This window comes from Copidosoma floridanum, unplaced genomic scaffold, assembly GCF_036245765.1.
Source record: "Copidosoma floridanum isolate Cflo_tuat_1 unplaced genomic scaffold, Cflo_Japanese_pri ptg000016l, whole genome shotgun sequence".
In the NCBI taxonomy this organism is placed as follows: domain Eukaryota; kingdom Metazoa; phylum Arthropoda; class Insecta; order Hymenoptera; family Encyrtidae; genus Copidosoma; species Copidosoma floridanum.
In genome coordinates, this window is record NW_028321893.1 from 11,822,381 (window position 1) to 11,846,046 (window position 23,666).

The window sequence follows — 23,666 nt, forward strand, 5'->3', positions numbered from 1 at the left end:
TTTTCCCTGTTCTGTTATGTTCTTTATGGATGGCCTTGTTTCTCATTCTCTGAGACGCTGATATGCCAAATATTTCTATTATTAATAGTGTTGAGGTAAATTAGATTTTTTACTCCAAGGATGAGGTGTGATGTGTGTTTGTTTTTGATTGGGGAGTAATTTTTTATAGCTTTTAGTACACTAAGTGAGTCTGAAGAGATGATAAAAAAGCCAACAAAATCAATTTGGGGGGATTTTGAAACACCTGTAAAGATAAAGAAACTATTTGTAGGGTAGGCTATTTTCCCGTACAAGCCAATAGAACTTCGACTGAGCGGCTGCAGTATAGTTCGACATTTATTTATTAATAGTAGGTGATACGTTTATCCCATTATACTCGTGTGCAACATGATTTGACATGTTATATTTGAAATATTCATGCAGTTACACCTGTGGCATGGCTTCAAAAAATGACAGCATAAGGAGCAGACAATGTTTGCCTTGTAACATCCAACCTTCAATTTAACAGCAGTATAGTATAGCAGATGCTCGTGCGTGCGAACATGGATATATCTATGTATACTTACAAAATAAGCTCAATGACAATGTGGCAACGTCGCGAGTTCATGCGGGCGCGCCATACCCTTCCAACCCCATTTAGGGGTAGTTTCGAACGTATTTTCAATCACCTCCCATTTAAAAGCTATTTGCCCTAAAAAATTAATTCAAACGGGGTTCGGTTCAGAAAAAATTGCTCTACACGCTGTTCCCGGGAAATGCCACCGTTACATATCATGCCGTATTCTCACCAGTCTTTTTCAAGGGCCATCGGACCCCGGACTACTTAGCCAACAAATATATTAGAACTTAACAAAGTTGACAGAAAACAGACTTTAGGGGTCACAAAAGTTTTAAGCATGCCAAAAGTCGCAAGAGGGTGAATTGGAAGGATAACTTTAAACGTATCTAATGAATTTAATTTTAGGCGTCAAGTAACTGACACAAAAAATTCATCGAGATTGGAACAGCAGCGTCAAAATCGACAAATAAAGAATCCATTACGTGAGAGATTAGCTTTTCATTGCACTCTCACAGTAATCTCTAAAATCTTTAAGATTTTTAAATAAGTAGAAAATGTATTTGTATTTTTGTGGAGATGAAAAATGTAGAGAGTAAGCTCCAGGATTTTGTCGCTCTGGTAATAAAATTGTGAGATAAGAGAAAAAATTTTTTTTTAATATATACTTTTTGGGAGTTTTTAATCTTAACAGCTTTAAAAAATAGCCCTTTCCGTAAAATATACGGGAGAAGCTGCAAATCAACGGCCCCCTATGGCGAACGATTATTTTATAACATAAGGAACGCACGGTACTTTTCAGCATAATTATATTTTTTTTAACATTTAAAGCTTATTATTTGACCAAATAAACTGTATGGATTCCGAACAAATATGTTTTTAATAAGAAGATTTTTGTGCTGAGAAGTGTCAGGAAAAGATGTAAAATTTCTAACTGAAAATGTTTCACATTACACATTAACACACTACGGTGTTCCATTTAGTAAGTCTCGGGCGAAGCCGAGACGGAGGGCCGCTAGTATATCTACATATATGGCCTCTCTTCATACTGCTGCTGAAGTAATTTGTGAAAAACTGCGAAAAACACCTATATTAACCGTTTAGATGAGGTGAAAACTCGTTATATACAAAAAAAATATTAAGCACTGCCGCAGCTGAATAACACGTATGCTTAAGCAAAGCCAAACTGATTGTGGGTAAATTTTTAAGTTTTTCTAATTTAAGGAATAATTTTTGTCTTATATAAACAAGAGAAAATATGGGCAAGATTTCTTTATGACTTTATTTTTCAGATACATTCTGGTAAGCACTCGTGAAGAACCTTTCAATTTTTTTAATATTCCTTAAAATTTATGCCCACGAATAAGAGCCTATATTTTTGCCTGTAAAAAAAAACGAAAATAAAAAAAAAATAATAATGGAACCAAACTCCAAAAATTTTACAATTTATTTGAAAATAATAAATAGTTTTGTAAAATGCAAAAAATTGAATAATCAAAAATCAATTATAATAAAGCTACTGATGATCTAAAACAAAATTATAAATCTAGTTTCATAAGAAGTGAAACCCATAATACTACTGTTCGGGATCGCTGAGTTGATCCTTTTCGAGAAACCTTGTCGTGTGTTAGCTTGCTTCAGAGTATAATCGAGACGGAAAAGATACGCTTGAACTCAAAGTTGTAGCTTTGAAGCTCGATTTTTGGTAACTTTTTTTTAAACGGCCAAAAGAACAAAACAGCAAAGAGAACCAGTTTTGAGACTTATAAGAGCGATATCTGGGCGTTCTGGGAATTTGGAGGGCTTAAATTTTTACCGGTATTATGTTTTATGAAGCACTTTGACATAATATTTAAACGTTAAGAGAAAAGTGCGCTTCAAGATAAAGAGCCTATTTTGTAAGTTTATGAGGACCTTACATAGATTTTTAGAGTGAATTGAAAATTACTATAACAGACTTTTTATTAGAAGAAAATAAAAGTTTTACTTTCAGTATAAGTAGTCAATTTAGTGAATTATAGGAATTAACTTTTTTATTTTCATCATGATTTTTCCGTAAAAAAGTAATTGGAAGTTCTATGATGTATGTTATTTTTGAAGACTTAATTAGTATGATTAATTGTTAGACCTCATTTTACAGAAAGTGTGGGTGATATTTCTGCAGAATAAGCTTAAAATAATAAATAAGACAAACATAAGCATTAAATAAATATAATTATTTTATAAATTTAAAAAAAAACATCTTACCAAATCTATAGTCTTGGCATGTTTTTTTGATTCATTGTCACACCACGTTTCACACCATAGCCATTCCTGTGGTAATGTTTTTATTGCGACTTGATGAATCATGTTGTTAGGTAAATCCTAAAATAAACGTAGTATTTGAAATAAATGGTGTAAATTAAATTGCTTATTAAACTATACTTTTAAGAAAAAATCGTGATTTTGGATTATTTCATTTAGAAAAATGATAAGAAACCTAAACACTTAAGAATGTTTTCATCAACTGCATGAGAAGACTTGTGTTTTCTTAATGGCATTTTCAATTCCAATTTAGGTTGGAGGCCGATGTATTATAAAAAATTCAAGCTCATTTCAAGTATCATTTTTTATTTTCCATACAAAATAATAAATCTTTAGGTTGCTCACTAGCAAATGTTAATAATTGATATTTTAGGCTAAATTAAAAAAAAAAATTTTATATTTGGTTTAGTTCAAGAGTACTTCTAACAATATTTATAAATTAGAGATTTTGTCAGTATTTTGGCGACTCAGTAGTCATATGCCTTTTCTCTGTGCTCAAATATTCATAAAGTAGTGATTATAATGCAATATTTGTGATTCGTTAAATATTAAATAACAGTGTTAAACAACATGGTTCAAGTATGTCAAGTCAGATGACGTAAAAAATTATAAATAACACGAGGTACATTGAGGCAATAATACAACAGCCGTTCATTAAGAATGCATTTAAAAATCTTGAAAGTGTAGAGTTATTACTCAAATGTTATAACTTAAAAGGAGATTTGTGTTAAGAACAAAAAAGAAAATAAACTAGAAGTTTGATTCAGTTAATACATAGTGTTGGTAATGGAGTAGAGAGTAGGTCATAAAGTGGAGTATTGTACTAAATAGAAAAATAGATCTGTGCTAAAAATTAGAAAATACAGAAAAAGTGGTCAAAGTTAAAAGCTAAGGTTACAGTTAAATTTGTTAAGGTAGATGAAATAGTTAATAAGTTAGGTAGTGGTAACTTGGTCATGGTGGATTGGATAAGGAGGTGGAGGAGAGCAGCGTGTCCAATGGTAGTAGAACGCCTATGAGATCAATACTGAAGGGTGCGAAATAGTTTGGAAGTGAAAACTAGTTTTTGGATTTTAAGGTGAACGAGGTTCGCAAGTTAGCAATAGAAGCAGCAACATAAGGCGTTTAAAAGAACTATTTAACGGAGTGACTGATAAGTCAAATGAGTCAAAATTTTAATCCAAAAAATCAATTCAAATTATAAAGACGAAATAAGCAGAAATATATAACTAAGAGGAAAAAAAAATGAGGAACAGAAATAAATTAGGAGTGTGTAAGAAATCTTCCGGTTAAGAAATAGATTATTCTAATGGTGAGGAAAAAAAAGAGCAAAAAAGATTTACTAATATAGAAAGTATTAAAATATTATTAAAGATATTAGACAAGCATTAAGGCAAGGAGACACAAAAAAAATCTAGATGACAGGGAAAAGTTTGTTGGGAGTGTGAAAAAGTTTTATCGTTCTATCACAGAGTTTACCATTAATGCAGGGAGATAAAGAGTTAACATGCATAAGATGATGTTTGTAAATGGTACGGGTAAAAAGATTTTAATTTTTGGGAATTGCGTGGGAATTTGCAATAAGGGCAGATAATTTTGTAAAAAAAAAAATTATTTTATAAGTTTATGTAAAGCTTAGTTAAAAAATAAGAATTTGTATACATTTAAAAATAACTTGTCTAGTAGTTTTACTTATAATCGATAAAATCAATGAAAAAAGAGTTGGAAGAGAGAAGAGCAGCTTTTTGGTAGGTATGATGTATTTAATTATCCAGTAAATACATACTGTAAAATAATAGTGGATGTTGATTGAAAAGGATTATAAGAAACTACGAAATACATATTTATGTATATATATAGCATAATATAACTTGTGAATCAGCCTGTTGTGCACTGACTTATCTATAAGCACACCAGCTAATATAGTTTCACTCAGTGCCGATTATACATGTATATATTATAACTACATCTCAGTTGGTATAACATAATAGTGAATAAAAAATACAACTGGCTTTGATATTTTAGTAATAAGAATTATAATACGTAGAAAAATTTTAATTGCTAAAAAGATTGTAAATTTTGTTAATATAAAATAATTGAATCTCAGAAAAGGTCATTTGGGCAGCATTATTGGGTACACTGCACAGTACAATTACTTTTGTGAATTTTGTTATTTTTTTACTAAAATATGGAAATCAATACTATATGAGGAAAAGAAGTGCATGGTTTTGAAAGGTACCGGATGAATTGCTTGGATACTATTTTATTTTTTAAATTTTGGCGATGTGAATATAGATCTGTGAAGTCTTGATGATGAAGAAGTACTTTGAAGGTTTCTTAATTATCAAGGAGTAATTAGAGAATTCACCGATCATCCAAAAAGATTCAAAAGGTTTCTCTTTTGTAGAGGGATACTCAGAAAGCTCGCCCACGGTCGAGTAACACTCGAATACTTTCTTGACAGTCAAAGAATACTCCGAGGGCTTCGCGATCATCAAGAGATACTCAGATGGTTTCTTCATCATTGAGTAATACTCTAAGTTCTTTTTGATCATCAATAAATACTCAGAACTGTCTTCAGTTATTTAGAAGTACTTACACATAAGTACTCATTACACATTATTTTTTAATATCAAAGTACACTAAGTAGACGTTTAAAAAATCAAAAAAACTTTGAGCTTTTAAACACCCAATGTTAGTCCTCCGCGGCTACAACAACCACTCCAAGTATTTTTGTCCAATCGAGAGACCTTTCGAACATTTTCTAACAATCAATCAACTTTTCGAGCATTCCATGATAATCGCAATATCTTCCGAGAGTTTCTAGACGATTAAAAAACTATTTGAATTATTTTAGACGGTAAAAAAACATTTTTTATGATAAAAAAAATGCTATTTATTTAAAACGACAGCTGATGGTTACATTTAGCATAACACTTATGTCAGTGGTTTGTTATTTACTGCTAGAGGTAAGAGTTCAGGAAATTAAAATTTTATCGTCCTGCTCTTCGTAGGAATGGGACAAAGAAGGTTCTTTGATAAAATTATCTAAGCTTACTGCACATATAACGATGAGCACAAAAAATGTTTTCATATGAGAAATCGAAAAAAAGACGCACTAGAAACTCGTTTTATTTATAAGATGAAATGATTAAAACTTGTGTTAGCCTTGTGCTTGAACCTTATGAAAATAGTACGATTGCCAGATCCTAGCTCACTGCACCTCCAACTACGAGCATACAAAAATCTTAATTTAAGAAACTTAAAAATAAAGCGTCATAGTAAATAATGATCGTGTCGAATATTAGAAAAAAAAATATTGAAAGTAACACAAAAAATTATGGTATTACATGGAAAGGCTTTTTAATTTTATTATGAATTAAGGTCATGCTTTATACACATGGCTGCCAATAGCAATGCTTATGATAATAGTCATAAGAATTTGTGACAGTGGAGTAGTACCCTTGAACCAAAACACACTGCATTTGGTCTTAAAGTATAAAGTTTACATGTCACTCAAGAACGCAGAATCACTATACCAGACGATAATTTGAATTAGAGGCAATTGCCATTTTCATACTTAACCAAGCAAACATAAACACAGCTTAATATGATGAGAAAATGTTAGTTTCTCATAAGAGTGCCTCCAAATCTCCAACAAACAATAAACAAAAAATATCTGGTTTTCAGTTGCGTTGCAGCTCATTTAAGGGGGCTCCAGCGAGCACTGGTACCAACCCGAAAACTATTCGGTTAGTTGGTATCACTTCTGTGAGTATATATCTATATATACGTGTATATATAAGCGAGCACCATCATCTATATATATGATGTGTTCGTACCTATGGTAAACAAACAGCAGCTTCTGTCACGTACAGAGCGTTTTATTTAGAATAAGTTTTTTTGTGTTATAAAAAATGAAAGAAATCACACATCACTGTAAGAGTCATCAAGACTTTCAGGATGCTGAAATGATTTTGCAACAGCAAAAAAGAAATAAAAAAGTAATTGATGATAACAAACAAAAACTAATTGTATTAAAATGTATTATTAATGATAAGATAATTTATAAAATGGCCAAAGAATCGATATCAATAGAAGTATTAGTAGATGCATATAAAAAAGATCCTACAAATGGCATCACCTCATTATTATCTATGAGTGTAAATAATAAAGTAAGAGTTATTTCAAATAAAAAAATTATTCACGCAATTTTTGATGAAATAAAAAGTAATTGCAGTTAAAATTTTTCAATGTTCTCTTTTATTTAAAAAAAAAAATTTGTGTAAGTAATCCATAGGAGAACACGATTAAAAAAGAGTTACAAATGACATGAAACTTATGTAAGTACTTGCAGTGTAATTCTGAAATATTCAAAAGCGCGCGCCTTACAAACAACAAGATGGCATCCCGTCATGACCCTGCTAATTCAATGACTTGATCAATACTTTACAAAATATCTCAAATATTTCCAGGGTTACCTATATTTTTGAAGGTACCATCTGAAAGCTGAGATGTTTTTCTATAAAACAGTTACAGTCCTCACATGTAACTCCTCAATTATTGTTAGAAAATACCGATGTTTTTCACGTTGCTCTATGAGAGGCTATGTATAATGTACGAACTTTGAGAGCAAATATCTCAAAATTTTCCAGGGTTAGAGGGGTAAATCAGGACACCGTTGGAATTAGCGTGTTTTAATCTATCAATTAAGCTACCTGTGACCTCCTAACTCCTCCCGCTGGAGCCCCCTTAAACTTGTATTCAAGTTGCCCTTTAATTTCTAATACAATTAAATAAGTTTAACTCAGCTGATGTGTCAGAAAAGGTAAAACTACCACAGTAAAAATAAAAGATTTTTTTTCATTATGAGCTGTAGAGCATGTCACTATTTGCTTTTCAAGTTTCCTTCACTGCCTGTCAAGTCTTTAGTAACTAGCTAAGAAGTGCTTATTATCTTCTGTCAAGTGCTAATATAATGTCTTTTATGTTTTGCCTAGTGATAATGAAGAGCCCATTTGGTACCTGAAAAGTATTTACTAAATTATAGCTATTAAATCTATTAATATTTTCAAGTGTAGCTCAATTCCAAATCAATCAAAACTCAGACTTAGGACTGTTAAAATTTTAGTTGATGCTGTACTATAGATTTATTAGAAACACATTTAAGATTTAAAGGTTTACTAAATTTATAACTGCAAACAACTAGTTTTATTCGTTGCAAAACTGAAAGTTTCTTGATGTCTAAGAACTAAGACTGTGAGTATTACGTATTAGTGTGTGTAGTGTATTAGAGTGACACTACTTTGTCATTAAAAGCTTACTTATTACCTAGTGTTTGATTTGCATCTTATGGCTATGCGAATGTTTATCTATCTACACCATACTCTGTGACAGCTACTAGATAAACCTTTCAAACAGCCCAAAATTGCACAATTTCGTGAAAGTTCTCGTTCAAACACCAAGGTACGGATCTTGGGACTTCTAACGTAAAAAAAACTTCTGTACCTAAAATCGACTATTCAATTTACCACTCAAGTATAAAGTGCGATTCCCGTATCTTTTATATTAATGATTAAATTCCAAAGTTATAAAAACTTTGTTTGGTACTGTAAGTCACTAAAAAACAAGATAGTAATTAACTGTAGCGAAAAATTAAACAGTACACTATAGTTCATTTTACGATAGCGTTAGTAGTAAGCTCCGTGCTCGTGAATAATTTAATACTAACATTACCAACTGAGCTACAATAATGGTTACTTATATCTGCTCGTCAAGTCGCCAGCTATCTTCTCCACTGTCTCTCTCCACTGTCACTAGGAATTCTTATTTTGTAAAGTTCCACCATCTCAGCCGTTGTTAATTTTTTTCATTGACGGAATTTATTAAATTTTAAACTGTCAGGTTGTTATGTATATACCAATATCAAACACAATTACCATTTCTCATGAATTCCAAATGAATTATTTTCTGAATTTTAACCCCTTTTTTTGCTTAGAATTTTTTTTTTTTTTTTTTTAATGACACTTCCATTGTAAAAATAAATATTGAAAATGGAAATCCTTGAATTTATCTCGTGGACCTAAAAACGCTCTTTATTGGTCGAGTCTACCGTGGCACCATGAATATCTAAACAGCCTTTTCTTAAGCTGAAGAGGACGTAAAAAGTATGATTTTTTAATAATTCCGTAGTAATTTGGCATTTATTTTCAACTAACAAGTGATCGTTAGTTTTAAATACGTACTAGGTGTGGATCACATTGTTTGACAAGTAAACGCTAAGTGCGAAAATAGAGATCGTAAGTTGCTTAACCTCATTTATGTTTCTATATGAATTGCAAAATCATTTTTCATACAGAACGATTTTCTCTGATCATTAAAAATTTGGATATGGCTAATAAATTAGAAGTCAATGTTGTTAAAGACAACTCAAGAAATCTTTCAGTAGTGGATGAAGAACTGATTTTCAACTCTATTACAAAGTGAATGTGTTAAATTTTATTGTGTTCTCTTTTATTAAACATGAGTTATTCCCCTAGATGTACATGTGCGAGGGAGAGCTATGAAAATAATTCTGTAGGTTACGTATGTGTCAAGAGAGAAGGTCACTTATGCACCCTGTAAACTCAAAGTTGTTCAGAACACAAAGTTACTAGTATAAATTATTCTGCTTTACTGCTTATTGATAAAGAGAATCGAGTAATCAAAAATGCATAGTACTTAAGTTGTGCTGCAGCTGTAGGTATTCTTGCAGTAACTATATTGGACATTTGAAAATATTTTTACATCGAGTTTTTACTTTTGTATTATTATTATAGAGGTGGGTGGAGGCTCTTTTTTGTGTATTTAATGTGGGCCTATCGTCAGAGTCAAGAAAAATCTACCACTAAAACTGTGTCTTATTGAAAGAGTCCTATCAACAGTTGGTACTTATAAAAATTTCTGTTGCGCAGTGACATAAAGAATTTTGTTTCTGAAAAACCTGATCTAACGTTCTCAGATAATATTTTTCTTACAAGCGTCATTGAAAAACTACAAAAAATAAGAGGGATGTTCATCTTTTCAGATATACAGTTACATTAAAAAACGGAGAACTTTATAAATTACACATTTGACAGATGCTCCTGTCGTTGTCTGTGGAGTAGAGTAGTAATACTACAAATTTTTTGGAATTAGTATTGAATTAATTTTATGATTATGCGTGCAAAGAAATATAACTAAAGATTCAGCAGCAAATAAGTTCTGCTAATAAGTGAAAGATCTGAGCCCACAGAATTTTTTTTTCATCTGATGTATTTTGAGCTCTTACAAACGATTAATTATGCTGTTCTTAGTAAAAAAATCCCTAAGTTTGAAAAAACGCGTTTTCAGCGATTTTCGACCAAGTGTTATTCAGCAATTATTTATAAATCACCTGGGCTCAAATTTTACCTTAAGATGTGCATTTCAAGATAAAAAAAGATTTATAATAATCTGCAACTTGGCTACCATGGTGTAGTTTATTAACGTACGATCGTTTTTAGGTCTTGATCGGCTCTTTTGTACTGACGATCAATAGTCCAGAAAAAGTCAACCAAATTAATGCAACATCATTTTTTTGTAATAAATTTTTTGGTAGAAGCAATTTTTTTATTATATTTGAATTATTTCGAGTAAAAAAGTTTTCTTGATGAATTGTTAATTACAAATCTCATTTATAGATTTGCCAATTTACATTTGAATGGCTTATTTAAGGTTCATTATACTATCAATCATAAATTAACGTACTCAGTATATACTTTACCATATGAAAAAAGATCTAGATTAAATGCGTACTAAAAATTTTATAAATAAGCAGTAACAAAGTTTCCCAATGTGGACAAAAAAGTTAAAATGTGGTTTTTGACACAATAATTTTTTCCATTACATCTATGTGGCTTAAAAAAATGTACAAAGAAAAATCTTCTACTTAAAATAATTCAAATATAATAGAAAAAAATTATTTCTACCAAAATATTGAAATAAATGATGTTGCATGAATTTAGTGAAATTTTCCTGGACTATTAATCGTCAGTACAGAGAAGCCGATCAATAACCTAAAAATAACCATGCGTTAATGAACTATACCACGGTTAAAAAGCTCCAGATTGTTAAAATTTTTTTTGTCATCTTGAAGTGCATATCTTAAGGTAAAATTTAAGCCAAGGTTAATTGTAAATAATGCCGTGATGGCTGAGTAACATGTGGTCACAAATCGCAAAAAATCGTTTCCTCAAACTGAAGAAATTTTTTACTTAGAATCTGTGGGGTTACAGTACATACATCTCAATAGATTTTTTGTTCAAAATGTGCCAAAGAATTGAAATAAATTTTTTTTTTCAAAATTGTAAAATTTTTTCTATTTGTTTGTATAATTCGTTAAATTGATTGCAGAAAAATGAAGACAAACACCATGGTTTATCGTTTTCAGGAGATCAAAATACACTAGATGAAAAACAATTCCCTGGATTCAAATTTTTCACTGGCACTTATCAGCAAAACATAATTAAAAATGATGGTTTACTGCGGTATAAATTCAGAAATGGAAGAATAACAGCATCTATAGTTTATGAAACTGCACATTATCATAGTCCAGATAGAAGTTTAGTAAAAAGAGTAGTAAGTGCTTCAAAAAAATATCAGTCATCTATTATGATGCGAGGAAGAGCTTGGAAGATAAAATTTTCTTAGGAAAAATAAAAATTAGGGTGCCACATCCCAAAATGCAGACTTGTTTTTATTCTCCCAATATTTGATGCACTACCTGATAGTGTTAGTAAAGATTTTATTATTGAAATTAAATATCCCACATCAGAAAAAACTATGACAAATTATGAATCTAATAAAAAAGTAAAACTCAAGTACACAGCTTAAATAAGGCTATAAATAAAAGTGATCAATAAGAGGAAAGGTTTGTTTTGCGTCACTGAAAGTAATTTAAAAAAAATAAGATTGCTTATCAGTACGGGATAATGCTAAATGTATGACTAGTTTGTTTGAAAAAGCAACTAAATTTTAAAATGTGGAGCTAGTATTCTGTACTCCCTTATACGTCTTGTTACTTTTTCTACATGAATATGCAAACTTGCAATTCTATTGGTTTCAATAAATTTTTACTTACTTGGATTTTAGATCTATACACATTGGTGAGCGTACCAATACTTTTTTTTTTTTATAAGATCTATTCAATACTTTTGAAACCTCAATCAGCCATAACTGTACATTTTTCTGATAGTATTTACATCATTCCAGATTCTTTAACAAGCATTCAGATTACTAATTATGCCATCAAACGCTTAGGTACGAAAATGATGGTGCCATCTAGACGTAAGCCAACAAGATATTCAATAGTATTGCAGTTTATGTATTGAGGACATGTCAAAGCTTGATGAACTGAGTTAGATGTCTTCTGAATTTAAATTTCAAAAGTATTGATGAGAATAAACACTTTACTATTACAGGCTCTGAATAAAAAGAGAGAAGTCTGTTTTACCTGTAATTCTAATGGAACGTAAATTAATGATCCAAGAAATAAACCAAGTATTTGTAGTTTCTACTGCAGATTTTACTTATTTAAGATAAGAATTGGCCATATTAATGTGATAAGCAACTGCAAGTGACATTTGTCTTAATATTTATAACGACAAGTAAATGCGATCCATATTAATATTGGTCGATTTTTCTAGTAAATTGATAACCCATAAACAATATGAATGTATAACAATAAACTCTTTTGGGTTGCTTCTTATTAAATATTTGGTTACCTTCTTTACTGTTGTATTGTTATGACCCGACTTATTTAGAATATGGTCTTAACCGTGTCATTTTAGTGTCATTTGTGAGTCTCTTAGAGCTTAGATCATGAGATTTATTTGTTTTTTTTTTAGTTGGGTAAGAATCTTCATTTAAATCGTTTGGATGATTTTAATTATTTTTTTATTAAAACAGTTCAGAGTAATTTATTATTTTTAATACAATTTACTCAGATCACTTAAACAAGGTTTGGTATTGATTATATTACTGATAACTAACATACATCTATCACTAATTGATGTTACTGCTGCTTCGGAGTTTCCTAATGCTTCGTACAGAAATTTTCAGCGGTCACTTAAACTACACGGATAAGTTCGTAGCCGAAAAAATGTTGCAGTTTCTCCTTTTCCTGCTATCGCCAGAACCACTGACGCGGACCTCCTTCATTGTATCTCGCTCTTTAGCGTGGTCTGATACTATTGATGTCCTCAAAATGCACCCGAGTTGTCTCAGCCAACACGTTACGCCTTACGTGTATAAGATACTCGTGAGTAGTGGGAGTCAAGAGAAGACTAAAACTTTAGAGGACAGGTGACAGACGTAAAAACAGCGATTTTTTCTCTTGATGGTGCGTTTTTATAGCGTCAGAGCATGTTAAATTGGCCTTTGGTTGAATTAGGTCTACCAATGAGCAATGTTTTTGGAGACTGCGTTGACAGCAAAACAGTACGCTTGCACGATGATGTTTCACGTTATGATTTTATATATTCGGAAATAGACATACAACAATATCAATCGCATTTTTCTGTCAAGTGCGATTAAGTTTTTTGGATCAGAGATGATGAAAGCTTGCACCAGCATAAAAGAAATAATAAATCTAAGTTCAAATCTGACAAATGAATTTACAAATTTTGTAATTAATCCTTTTGGGGATTTTACAATCAATTTGAGTATGATGAAATAATTTCTTAATTACAATTTCAATTGATACACATCATTAGAAATGTACATTATTAGTTACGTACAATTTTAATACATAGATGCATTCTTACGAGGCTGGTAGCATTATGTCAGCATATCATGAAATATTCACCTAACGGCTAATACTTACACACGCATTTAAGAGACGTGTAAGCTTCACTTGTCATATAAGCTTGTGTATGTACGCAATACGTCTTGCATTAATTTGACGAATGAATTGCGTTTTACATATAATATGATTCGTCTGTATCAACTCGGGATTTAACAGTATCAACGTTTTTTTGATAACAACTTTCACTGTGCAACGTTGAGGTACACGATTCAGAACTTATTTTAGTATCAGACGATATCACAGTCGAGGACTTAGTAGCTGATGAATGATTGCTAATCGGTTTTGTTAAACAAGCTGCATCGACAGCTGTTGGTTTTACATCACAGTTTTTATTAAAGTTTTGCATGTTATTGATTTGTTTCGAAAGGGTACCAGTTTCTGTATTTAAATTTTTATACCAAGATTAACAAATTTTTTCATTTTTACAACTCTTTCTGTCGTAAAAGATCCATTCCCAAGAGACAAAGATTCTTCGGCATTACGACTTACCTTTATCTTATCTTGAATACTGGTATCAAACACAGTTGTACATTTAACAATTTTATTTTTACTAAGACATACGTTGCCATGATTTAATGTATCAGTGACAGTGCTACCTTCTTTTATACTTATAACTGCATGTTTCTTGTTAAGAGCTGTTGTCATTACGTTATTTTACAATTTCTTGAGTTAAATGTTTTCTATTAAATTTTTTATATGTTGCACTTCGTTTCAAAGTCTTTTGTTAACATAAAAATTTATGAGGGAAAATGTTAGATTTTGATTTTTGAAAACCATCATAAATACGAAATCTTGCATAATTTTTCATGTTTCATCTGAAAAAAAGCATTGTATGAGACAAAATTCATTTAGAATTGAATAGGTTACTTCTGCACACTTAAAAATGAGCTTTACGGCGGTAAAATCTACTTGATTTTGGCAGATATTCTCTTCTGGGCAGTTAAAACCATTCTTCTTTTACCATAAAGTCTTTTGGTACAGAAAAAAAACTGTTTTTGGACATTTTTAGGGTGAACTGTAGCACAATAAAACAGAACATGACTTGTATGATTTGCTTTTTGTAGGATTCAATGCACCATCGTTTTTAATATCCATGATATCCTTCATACACTAAAATAATAAATTTTAACTATACCGTATTCACGGATGTGTTTGTGTATGGATATGTAAATGAGGTGAAGCAACTAACGGTCTCTATTTTCGCATTTAGCACTGACTTGTCAAAGAATGTAATCCACACTGAATATGTATTTTAGACTTACGATCACTTTAAAATAGAAAAAAAATCCCGAAAATACCATGGAATTGATGAAAATCATATATTTTGTGTGACTATGACAACTAATGTTGACGTGTTTTTTGAGTTTTTATCCAAAAAGCTCCTCGAAAAGGTAAATTTCACTTTTAGAACTAATAAATAGTGTACATTTTTTCAAAAATAAGTTATTCATTAAATTCAGTATGAAGAAATTATTTGGGTCATTGATTACGAGTCTGATCTAACGTTTAAAAATTAAAAATAGTGAGCCTAACATGGTAAACAAACTTTTTAAAAAAACATTCATTTCCATAAAAACCTTCCAGTTACCACTGCTTATCTACTTGTGAGTGTCTCTGTACATTAGGAAATACCAAAAAAATGTACATCGTTGGTGAGGTGGACTAAAATAATATGTTCCTTTTTTTTTAGTTGCTGTTGATGATGCATTATAGCTAGATATGTAAGATTCAAAAAAACAGGATTAAAATGTAAAAAATCTTCGTATAGTCTAATAAAGACACTGAAATATTGAGTTAAAAGAATGATAAATTTAAAACGTTTGAGATGAAAGAAGCGAATCTAGTAAACGATTTTCAATAATACTTGAAATACTGTAGGTAACGCTGTCGTAAAAGAGATTAGAAGAAGTGTTTACAAAATGGAAAAAAAAAATGTTAGAATGAATCATGTCAAAAAAAAAAAAAAAAAAAAAAAAAATTCAGGAAACCTTTTTTTTCTTAGGAAAACAAAGAAAAAGTCAAAACAGAATAAGTAAAGAGAGAAAAAAATAGAGAGGATATTTTAAAGTTGTATGCACAATTAGAAAATATAAAGTTTTCAAATTATATTAAACAACCTAGATAAGAAGAAGACAAATAAATTTATGTTTTTTATTTTGTACAAGAAAGGCAAGAAAACTATTTTTAAAATTTACCGTAAAATATATTCACCTTAGTCTAAGAAAAAACTATACCTAAATACTGAGAAAAAGTTATAACGAGGGTCGATGCCAGGAGAGTGTTTGAGGTAGCTCATGTTGAATACCAGTTGGAAAATTCTTTCATGGACGTTCTTAACATATTGTATATTTACGCATAAAAAAGACAACACGTGGTCGATAAAAAGGATAAAACAATCGTACAAAGAATATAGTAGAGTAGTAAAAGTAAGTCAATCATAGCACAAATAATTACTATACGCAAAAAAAAAACTTTCAAACATTCGTATTCTATCGTTTTAAAAATGATACAGCTGTTAGAATATGAGTAAATTTATATTAGATTTATTATGTACTTTAAACAGAAATACAGTTAAAACAAACAGAACATGGCCGTTGCCACGCACGTACGCGCTCATAGTCTTATTAAGTGTAACATTATATATCTACTAACTCGTAGTATATTGATTTAACAACAGTATGTACGAATTTTTTTAACTGAAAAAATAATAGTCTACCTGATCTAAATTAGATAAACTGTTTGGATCCTGACTTAAAGCTTGATATTGTCCTCGTAATCTATCTCCAGCTGCTATTCGTCGAAATCGCTTTAAATCAACTATATACAGAGCACTTATATGATATGATCGTCCTTGCAAATGATTTTTCCAGTAGCCTTGTTTCCAAAATCTAAAACCATCCATTTCTTTTCTGCTATCACAAAATGGAGGATATGCATAAGGAGCCCCTGCAAGATCCATTTTTACTAGTTCTTTTAAATCAGCTCTTACTACCTATAACAACAAAAAATTAGTGACAATACAGAAAGTACGATCCTCTATAAAAGTTTAGCTTCAAATTACTTATAAAAAATATTATCCAGTTATTTATAAGAAACATAAAGCTCAAATCAAATAAAAAATTTGCTTTGATTTACTTGATCAGCATCCACAAAGATAATTTTTTTTACGTCCAGCGGAAAAAGTACATCTAGAAATAAAATTTTGTATCCCCAAATTGTCCTCTGTTTTTCTGTTTGTTGATGCAACCAACGGGGCCACTTGTACTGAATTAATTCGTATTCAAATCCGTACTCTCTAGCCATGTGGGGTAAAAAATTCTGTAACAATAGACGTTAAAAATTAGTGCCATAATGAGCAGAATAAGAATACCTTATGGTAATGTTATTACATGAACATAGAACTATTAATAGTACTTATGTAAATGAACATACAACAAAATGACACTTATCCGTAAATAAGAGGTATTATATCATACTTTTAGGTACATCATATTTTGATTTTTATAAAAGACAAATCTTATAATTAGCTAAGTTACAGAAAATTATATTTTAATGACTTAATATGGCTAAGTCCATAAATTAGGTATAAATTGTATCAAAGTGAAAATGTAGAGAAAAAAAACTTTTATAAATCATCCCTGTCCTTCTTGACCAAGTCTTTTATGATTAGAATGAAATATTACCATTTTTGTTACAATGATAGTTATTTAATGCTTTCCATTTAGAAAATAGGCAATTATCGTGATTTTTCTGAGAAATGCATTTACAAAAAATAAAACAGTTTTTTCACTAAAAACTTAAAATTTTTGCATGAAATATCACACAAAAACTCATGACAAAAATCAGTTTTATGACAAAAGAATTTTGAAACTTATAACTTATAGGTGCCTACTTACGCTGTCATGTAAATTTTAGTCACGAAAACTAAAAATAACAAAACATTTTTTTTTCCTACACGACGTTAATCTTAAATCAGTTTTAATTTTTTATTCGGATTAGGACTACTGTGTTGCTGAAGTCATCTGATTTTTTCGAAAAAAATTATGTTAGGAGTAGATGGTGTTTGATTGTATTAACCAGCTTATAAAACTCAATTTTGTTTACATTCATTAAAAATGATATCGCAGTTGTTATGTTTACCAATATTTTTTTTTTTACTTGAAGCCTTTTGTCCTGATATTATCAGCATAACATAGTAGATCCTTAGTATCTATTACAGAAAATAAAATTTATATTACAAAAAAAAAATTTTTTTTAACAAAAAGGTTGTCATATTGTGAATATATTAGAGGAAAATATTTTTAAACATTCAGCAAAACATGCAAACCAAGCACAACAGGTACAGTAATTAGTGAAACAACAGAAAATGAGCAGACTGACGTTGAAAATGAACTTTAAAAAATGAGACAAGAAAAGTGCCACTAAAGGGCAGTAATTTGGAAAAGAATCATGATGAGGAAATATTAAAGTTTTAAGAAAAAATAATCACCCTGATTCATTGTCTTTAGTCTTCCAAAAACATTAGATCTTAAAAAGACATTTACTAAGCTATGATTCGAAGCAAAGATCAATGTCCATTTAGGAAGTGGTGATGACTCACCTTATTAAATATGCAAAATAATAGCAACTACTACTTATAAGGATACAGCATGTATAATTCTAATACACTTATATAAATACAATAAAGAGGTGTTTATTAACGAAATAAGTGACATAGAATATAAGATTATTCTTATGTATAAAGACATTTCTAATTCCCTTTAGTGAATCAGATACATGTATTAATTAAAAAAAAAAAATTAATAAAAAACTTTTACAACAAATAACTACAGAATGCAGGGTTTTAAAAGTAGGATAGGGTAACAGTGACAGTGAACGAATATCATAGAAATTTGTATCACAGGCACAAAAATAAGTAAACAAAGAAAGACTTTAAGTTATAAAGAGTGACAGTCTTATACTGTGAATAAGAAATGTTAACGGACAGATAAAAACAGAAATATACCTAACAATAAAAAACGACAATTTAAAACCAAAAGAGGTAAGTAATTCAAAAATGCCAATAGCAAAGCTAAAAAAATTAATGTAGCAAAATTGAAATATTTTAACGTAAGCAATCTGGAAAAAATCGCTGCCAATTTATAGGCACAAAGTTTGTTTTTCTTCTATTTTCGTACTGATTTTTTTTAACTGAATCAATGTTAAGTGTTTTTATTACATCACATCTTAATAATATAATTTTTTTAAATTCATTTATGATGTTTTTAAGGGGAGACCGGGGGGGAATAGATATCTGGGAAATATCGGTATTTGCAGTATTTAATAAACTATAGCGAAGAATTTGTTTATTTTTTCTTATTTTTTTCTTTATAGACAGTTTCTAATGAAAAAATTTGATCTTATTTTAATCAAGTACATTAAATATAGAAAAAAACTTACTCTAAGAAATATGTTTTTATGGTTTTAAATTAACCAGAAATTGAATATAAATGGCATGCGGAGGGTCAAAAATAATTTTTAGTTAACATGTAACTATTAAACTTTAAATTAGTTACCTATTTTTTTTAAATCTTAAAAAATGACGTAATTATCATAATTTTAAATAAAAATTACCTTTGGGACAGAGTGGGGGAACTTTGATGGGGTAAGATGAGTGAGTTGGTATGGTAGGTCGTTTCCTACTGCAGAAGACAAGACTTGTCAAAAATGTAGGTAGGTGTGTAAATATGGGGACTTGGGAATGTATTAATTTCAATGTTATTGAGCTGTGATTTCTGTACTTTTAAAATACACATTGAAAAAAACTTATTGTTTTGATTTTCACCTTTTTTTTATTACTTTGTTAGGTATAGTCAAGAACTAACACTTTTTATGATACATTTCAATAGAAACAATTGTTCCATTTAAAATGAACACACCCATACCGCCTCAGTGCTCTACCCATTCCGCCCAACGGCTGGGGTGGTATGGAAATATTGAAGTTTGTCTGTTTCTTATTCCTTTAAAAAAATTAACCTTATTTTTTGTATCTGAATACTTAACAATGTTATTTTTAAGAGCTTGTAAAATATATAAAGAGTTTTTAATTGATAGATTTGTTTGTTTCTACAGTTTTATATTAGTTTTAAAAAAACTGAGCCCCTTTCACCTCGGTCAACATAGTACATTTGTTTTAAAATTTTTGAAATTTAATTTTGAAATGCCAAAACGCACATTTTTAATACTGATGAAATTAAAATTAATCAAGATATTATTATCAAACTGAAAAAAAATATTTAAAAATAGAAGAATAATCTGCAGTAATACGTTCTCAGGAAAGAAGTACACTAGAAATACGTATTTAAAAACAGACGAATAATCATATTTTTAATAAAATTCATCAATGGAATTCTTTAATATGACTGTTTGCGTGTTATTACTCACTTACATCTATACAAATCCACATACTTAAGGTGGCTCCAGCGCCTAGTGCCGTATCAAAATGGGGAGACAAAAATTAATCATTATTTTCTTTAAAATATGGTATAAAATTATCGTAGAGACTGTTGTAAGCCATATTCTACATTTTATCTGTTACTTTAGTGAGTCAATATAAAAAAACAAAAAAGTTTTATGGTGCCCTAATTGATGAACTTTTACGGTACGCTCCTAAGTTCAAGAGTAGTTATACCTATGTATATGTACTCTGCAGAATGCAGACAGCTGAGAGCTGACTTGCACTCGCAACTGTATACTTAGTCTCCGATTATTTAAAGATTTTTTTCGATAACAAGACACTTTTCGTATGTCATCGAAAACTGCGTAATAATATATACAAGATAGTATGTTTTTTACACCTTACGGGTTATTTATATAAGTGCAGCAGTAGGTTGTAAATCGCGTAAGCTTGCATTTCCTATCTAACCCATCTTAAAACTACGATTTTGTAAGCATGATTTCTTACAATTTTCATCGTCAACCTTCATTTTTTTTTATACGAATAGAAAGATGGGAATTCAAAGAATATAATTCAATTTTATTAACCTAGGTTGGGTTATTTATAATTTTAACATTGAGGACACTGGAGCCACCTTAATTCTTTTATAATCGCATTTTTTTAGCTTCTTTTGTCGTTTTGGTAAAAAAAAAAAAAAAACTCTCAGGTAGTATCGTTGATTTCTCCTGTTATTGAATAGGTTATTTGGCATAATAATAGTCTGCAATAATGTGCACATTTATTTTTATAGGTTTTATCACTATGTCAACGACAATTACACACAATCTGACCTGATATCTCAGTAACTATCTCATGCCAAAAACTTACCTAAAATCTCAGCAAAGATTTCTTAAAAAGTGTTTTTACTTAGAAAAAGGAAAATATTAGTTTTATAGTTTTCATCGCTGCTTTATTGGTAATACCATTTGGATGGTACATTAAAAAACACGTTTTCAAAAGTATTTAAAGTCTATTTTTTTCAAATGAAATAAATTTGTATAATTTATAGGTGATATCTCATCTGGGAAAGCACCTAAAATCTCACCTGAGAATAAAAAAAATTGTTTTATCTTTAAAAATTTGACAAAAAATACTTTGAAAGATGTATTTACTATTGACACATAGATGTCTTTCATATTTACTTATCTTTACTTATAATAACTTTGCTATACTACTCTTTTCTGATTCTGTACTTTCAAAAATGCATTTATGTCGAGTTCTCGAAAAATATGATTTACTATACATCACAAAGCATCCTTTATAAGCAAGCAGAAGAAAAAAAATTCTAAAATAGGTAAAACCATAATAAAGATAAGAAAACAGAACATTTTTTTGCAGTAAAAAATTTTCTGATACAAATATAATAAAAAAACAGATATGGGTCTCGGAACGCCCGGCAGAAGTGAAACTTCACAGTAGGGAGTTATTGAACTTGGTATTTGGGAAATCGTAACAAGTAGGTCACTTTTATTTATCTAATTTATTTTATATGTAGTCACACGATCATCATTACAGTTGATAGGGGCTGACAGCGAGAAATTTAAATTCGAAACTTAAATACGCCGAGTCCATCAATTTACTTAATTATTATATGATTTTTACTTAAGTTTTAATGTTATAAAATAATATAAATGTAAATTTTGCAGTTCACGAACGAAGCCAAGGCATGCGTACTTTCACATCTTTTTGATATCAATTTCCATTGCAAGAAAAAAAAAAAAAAAATTTTTAAATGAATCATTGTGTCACGCTCAGAGTCCCTACTAATGTAAAATATACTTAATGTATTTCTTAAATGTTGATATTTTTAATACAACTTTTTATCAAAGAGTCCTATTTTATCTATACTTATTACATATAATTGAATTTTTAATGACAAAAGCTATGCTCTTTTTAGGTATTTCCGAGCTCACGTATTTTTACCTTTGTGTACATACTTTTTTTTTTTATATTAGAGTGATCTACGTCCAGCTTCTTTACTAAGGGCACTACTATGGGCACTTAACACTTGGGAGAAGAAAGGGAAGAGGGATGGGAGGCCTCCCATTACTGAGAGGGGGTAGGGGAAAATTAGGCAATTTTTACTGCGAGAAGGTCGCCTAAGCCCTTCTCGAGGAGCATTGCGTGGTGAAAAAGCACTTCCCCGAAAAAGTCGCAAGTATATACCTATTTCTGTAGATACGTGTACTTTCTCTTTCTCTCTCTTTCTTTCTTCCTCTCTTCCCACTACATATTTACTCTGATGCGTATGCGCTCTACTCCCATGCCCTGCTCTCCGCTCTCCCCTCACCACCAAGAATCGGATGGACACTTGCGTTGCACCAGCCGATTTTACTCATCACTAGATTTTTAATACGTGGCTATAAAAGTTTCACTTTAAAAAGTATTTCAAAATTGGAGAAGCAAATCCTTGGACGTGATGTATTATATGGAGTATTGATTTATTTCTCCGTACATACCCACATACATTAGTTTACATATTTATTTGTATTAAATTGTTTGTATAATATTTAACCGCCTTTAAAGTTTCACAATATACAATTGTTTTTCTTTTTATGAATACCTACTAACATAGTATATTTAATTTTAGGCTTTTATTGTTAACGAGTACGTATAGTCTTGTTTCAGTAAAGCACATTGTTACATTATTGGTTAAATATTGATATTATTAATTACACACATTGTACATTATTAGATAAAGTTTATGCATTTTGTTAGTTCGGTGATGATGTCACGAAGACCTATTCAGCCAAGAATCTAAGTGATAGGGAGTTTCGCTGAGAGAAAGTCACCCATCCCTTCACGAGGAGCATTGCGTGGTGAAAAAGCACATGTGAAAATTCACAGAGGTACTTGCTCAAAAGAGTCGCACTGGCTAAAAAATAAACCGCGGTCTCCCGGGTGCTAATTTACAAACCAGCTATTTGAGCCACCGTGAGCTCACTTTATGTATACATTATTAAAAAATAACTAAAAATAAACAAAAGTCGACTTTGTGTGAAAATCGGTTTTTCAAAATCATTGATGTTCTAATAACGAAACAAATTAATAGAATTGAAATGTTTTTATTAGCAGTGGTAAGTGTTGAGCAATAGAGAAAATGCTAAGGTTTGAGAAAACCTGTCAACAGAATTCCAAGGCAAAATTAATTATATACGAACACATACGTACTCCCCAACTCAGTCGTATTTAAATGTTTAAATTATAATCTCAACAACATTATTTATTAAAAAATCAATAGCTCGTTGAATTATTTACTAAAAGAGATTCTAAAATGATTAAAAAAAAACGAAGAATCTGTTTTTTGAAAAAAGTAGTATTCTAAAATTACAAAATCGATTGAAAAAGAAACTAATAGACGGAATTACAATTTTTAATTTTATTGGTAATGGACATTAATATATTAAAAAAGAAAATTCTGAGATATGATTGTTCACACAACCACAACACATACAAACTCACAGAGA

At 30.2% G+C, this 23,666-nt stretch overlaps 1 protein-coding gene across 2 annotated transcripts in view; it reads right to left on the bottom strand.

The window, feature by feature from the left end:
- The window catches only part of Uggt (UDP-glucose-glycoprotein glucosyltransferase), a 544,975-nt gene that overhangs the window by 46,889 nt on the left and 474,420 nt on the right, over nt 1-23,666 (bottom strand). For both annotated transcript variants that reach the window (XM_089592325.1, XM_089592324.1), the window contains 3 exons: nt 16,860-17,042; nt 16,441-16,716; nt 2,804-2,920 (listed from right to left, as the gene is read on the bottom strand). In XM_089592325.1, coding sequence (XP_089448451.1) covers nt 2,804-2,920; nt 16,441-16,716; nt 16,860-17,042 — 576 coding nt within the window. The remainder of the gene's footprint in view (nt 1-2,803; nt 2,921-16,440; nt 16,717-16,859; nt 17,043-23,666) is intronic.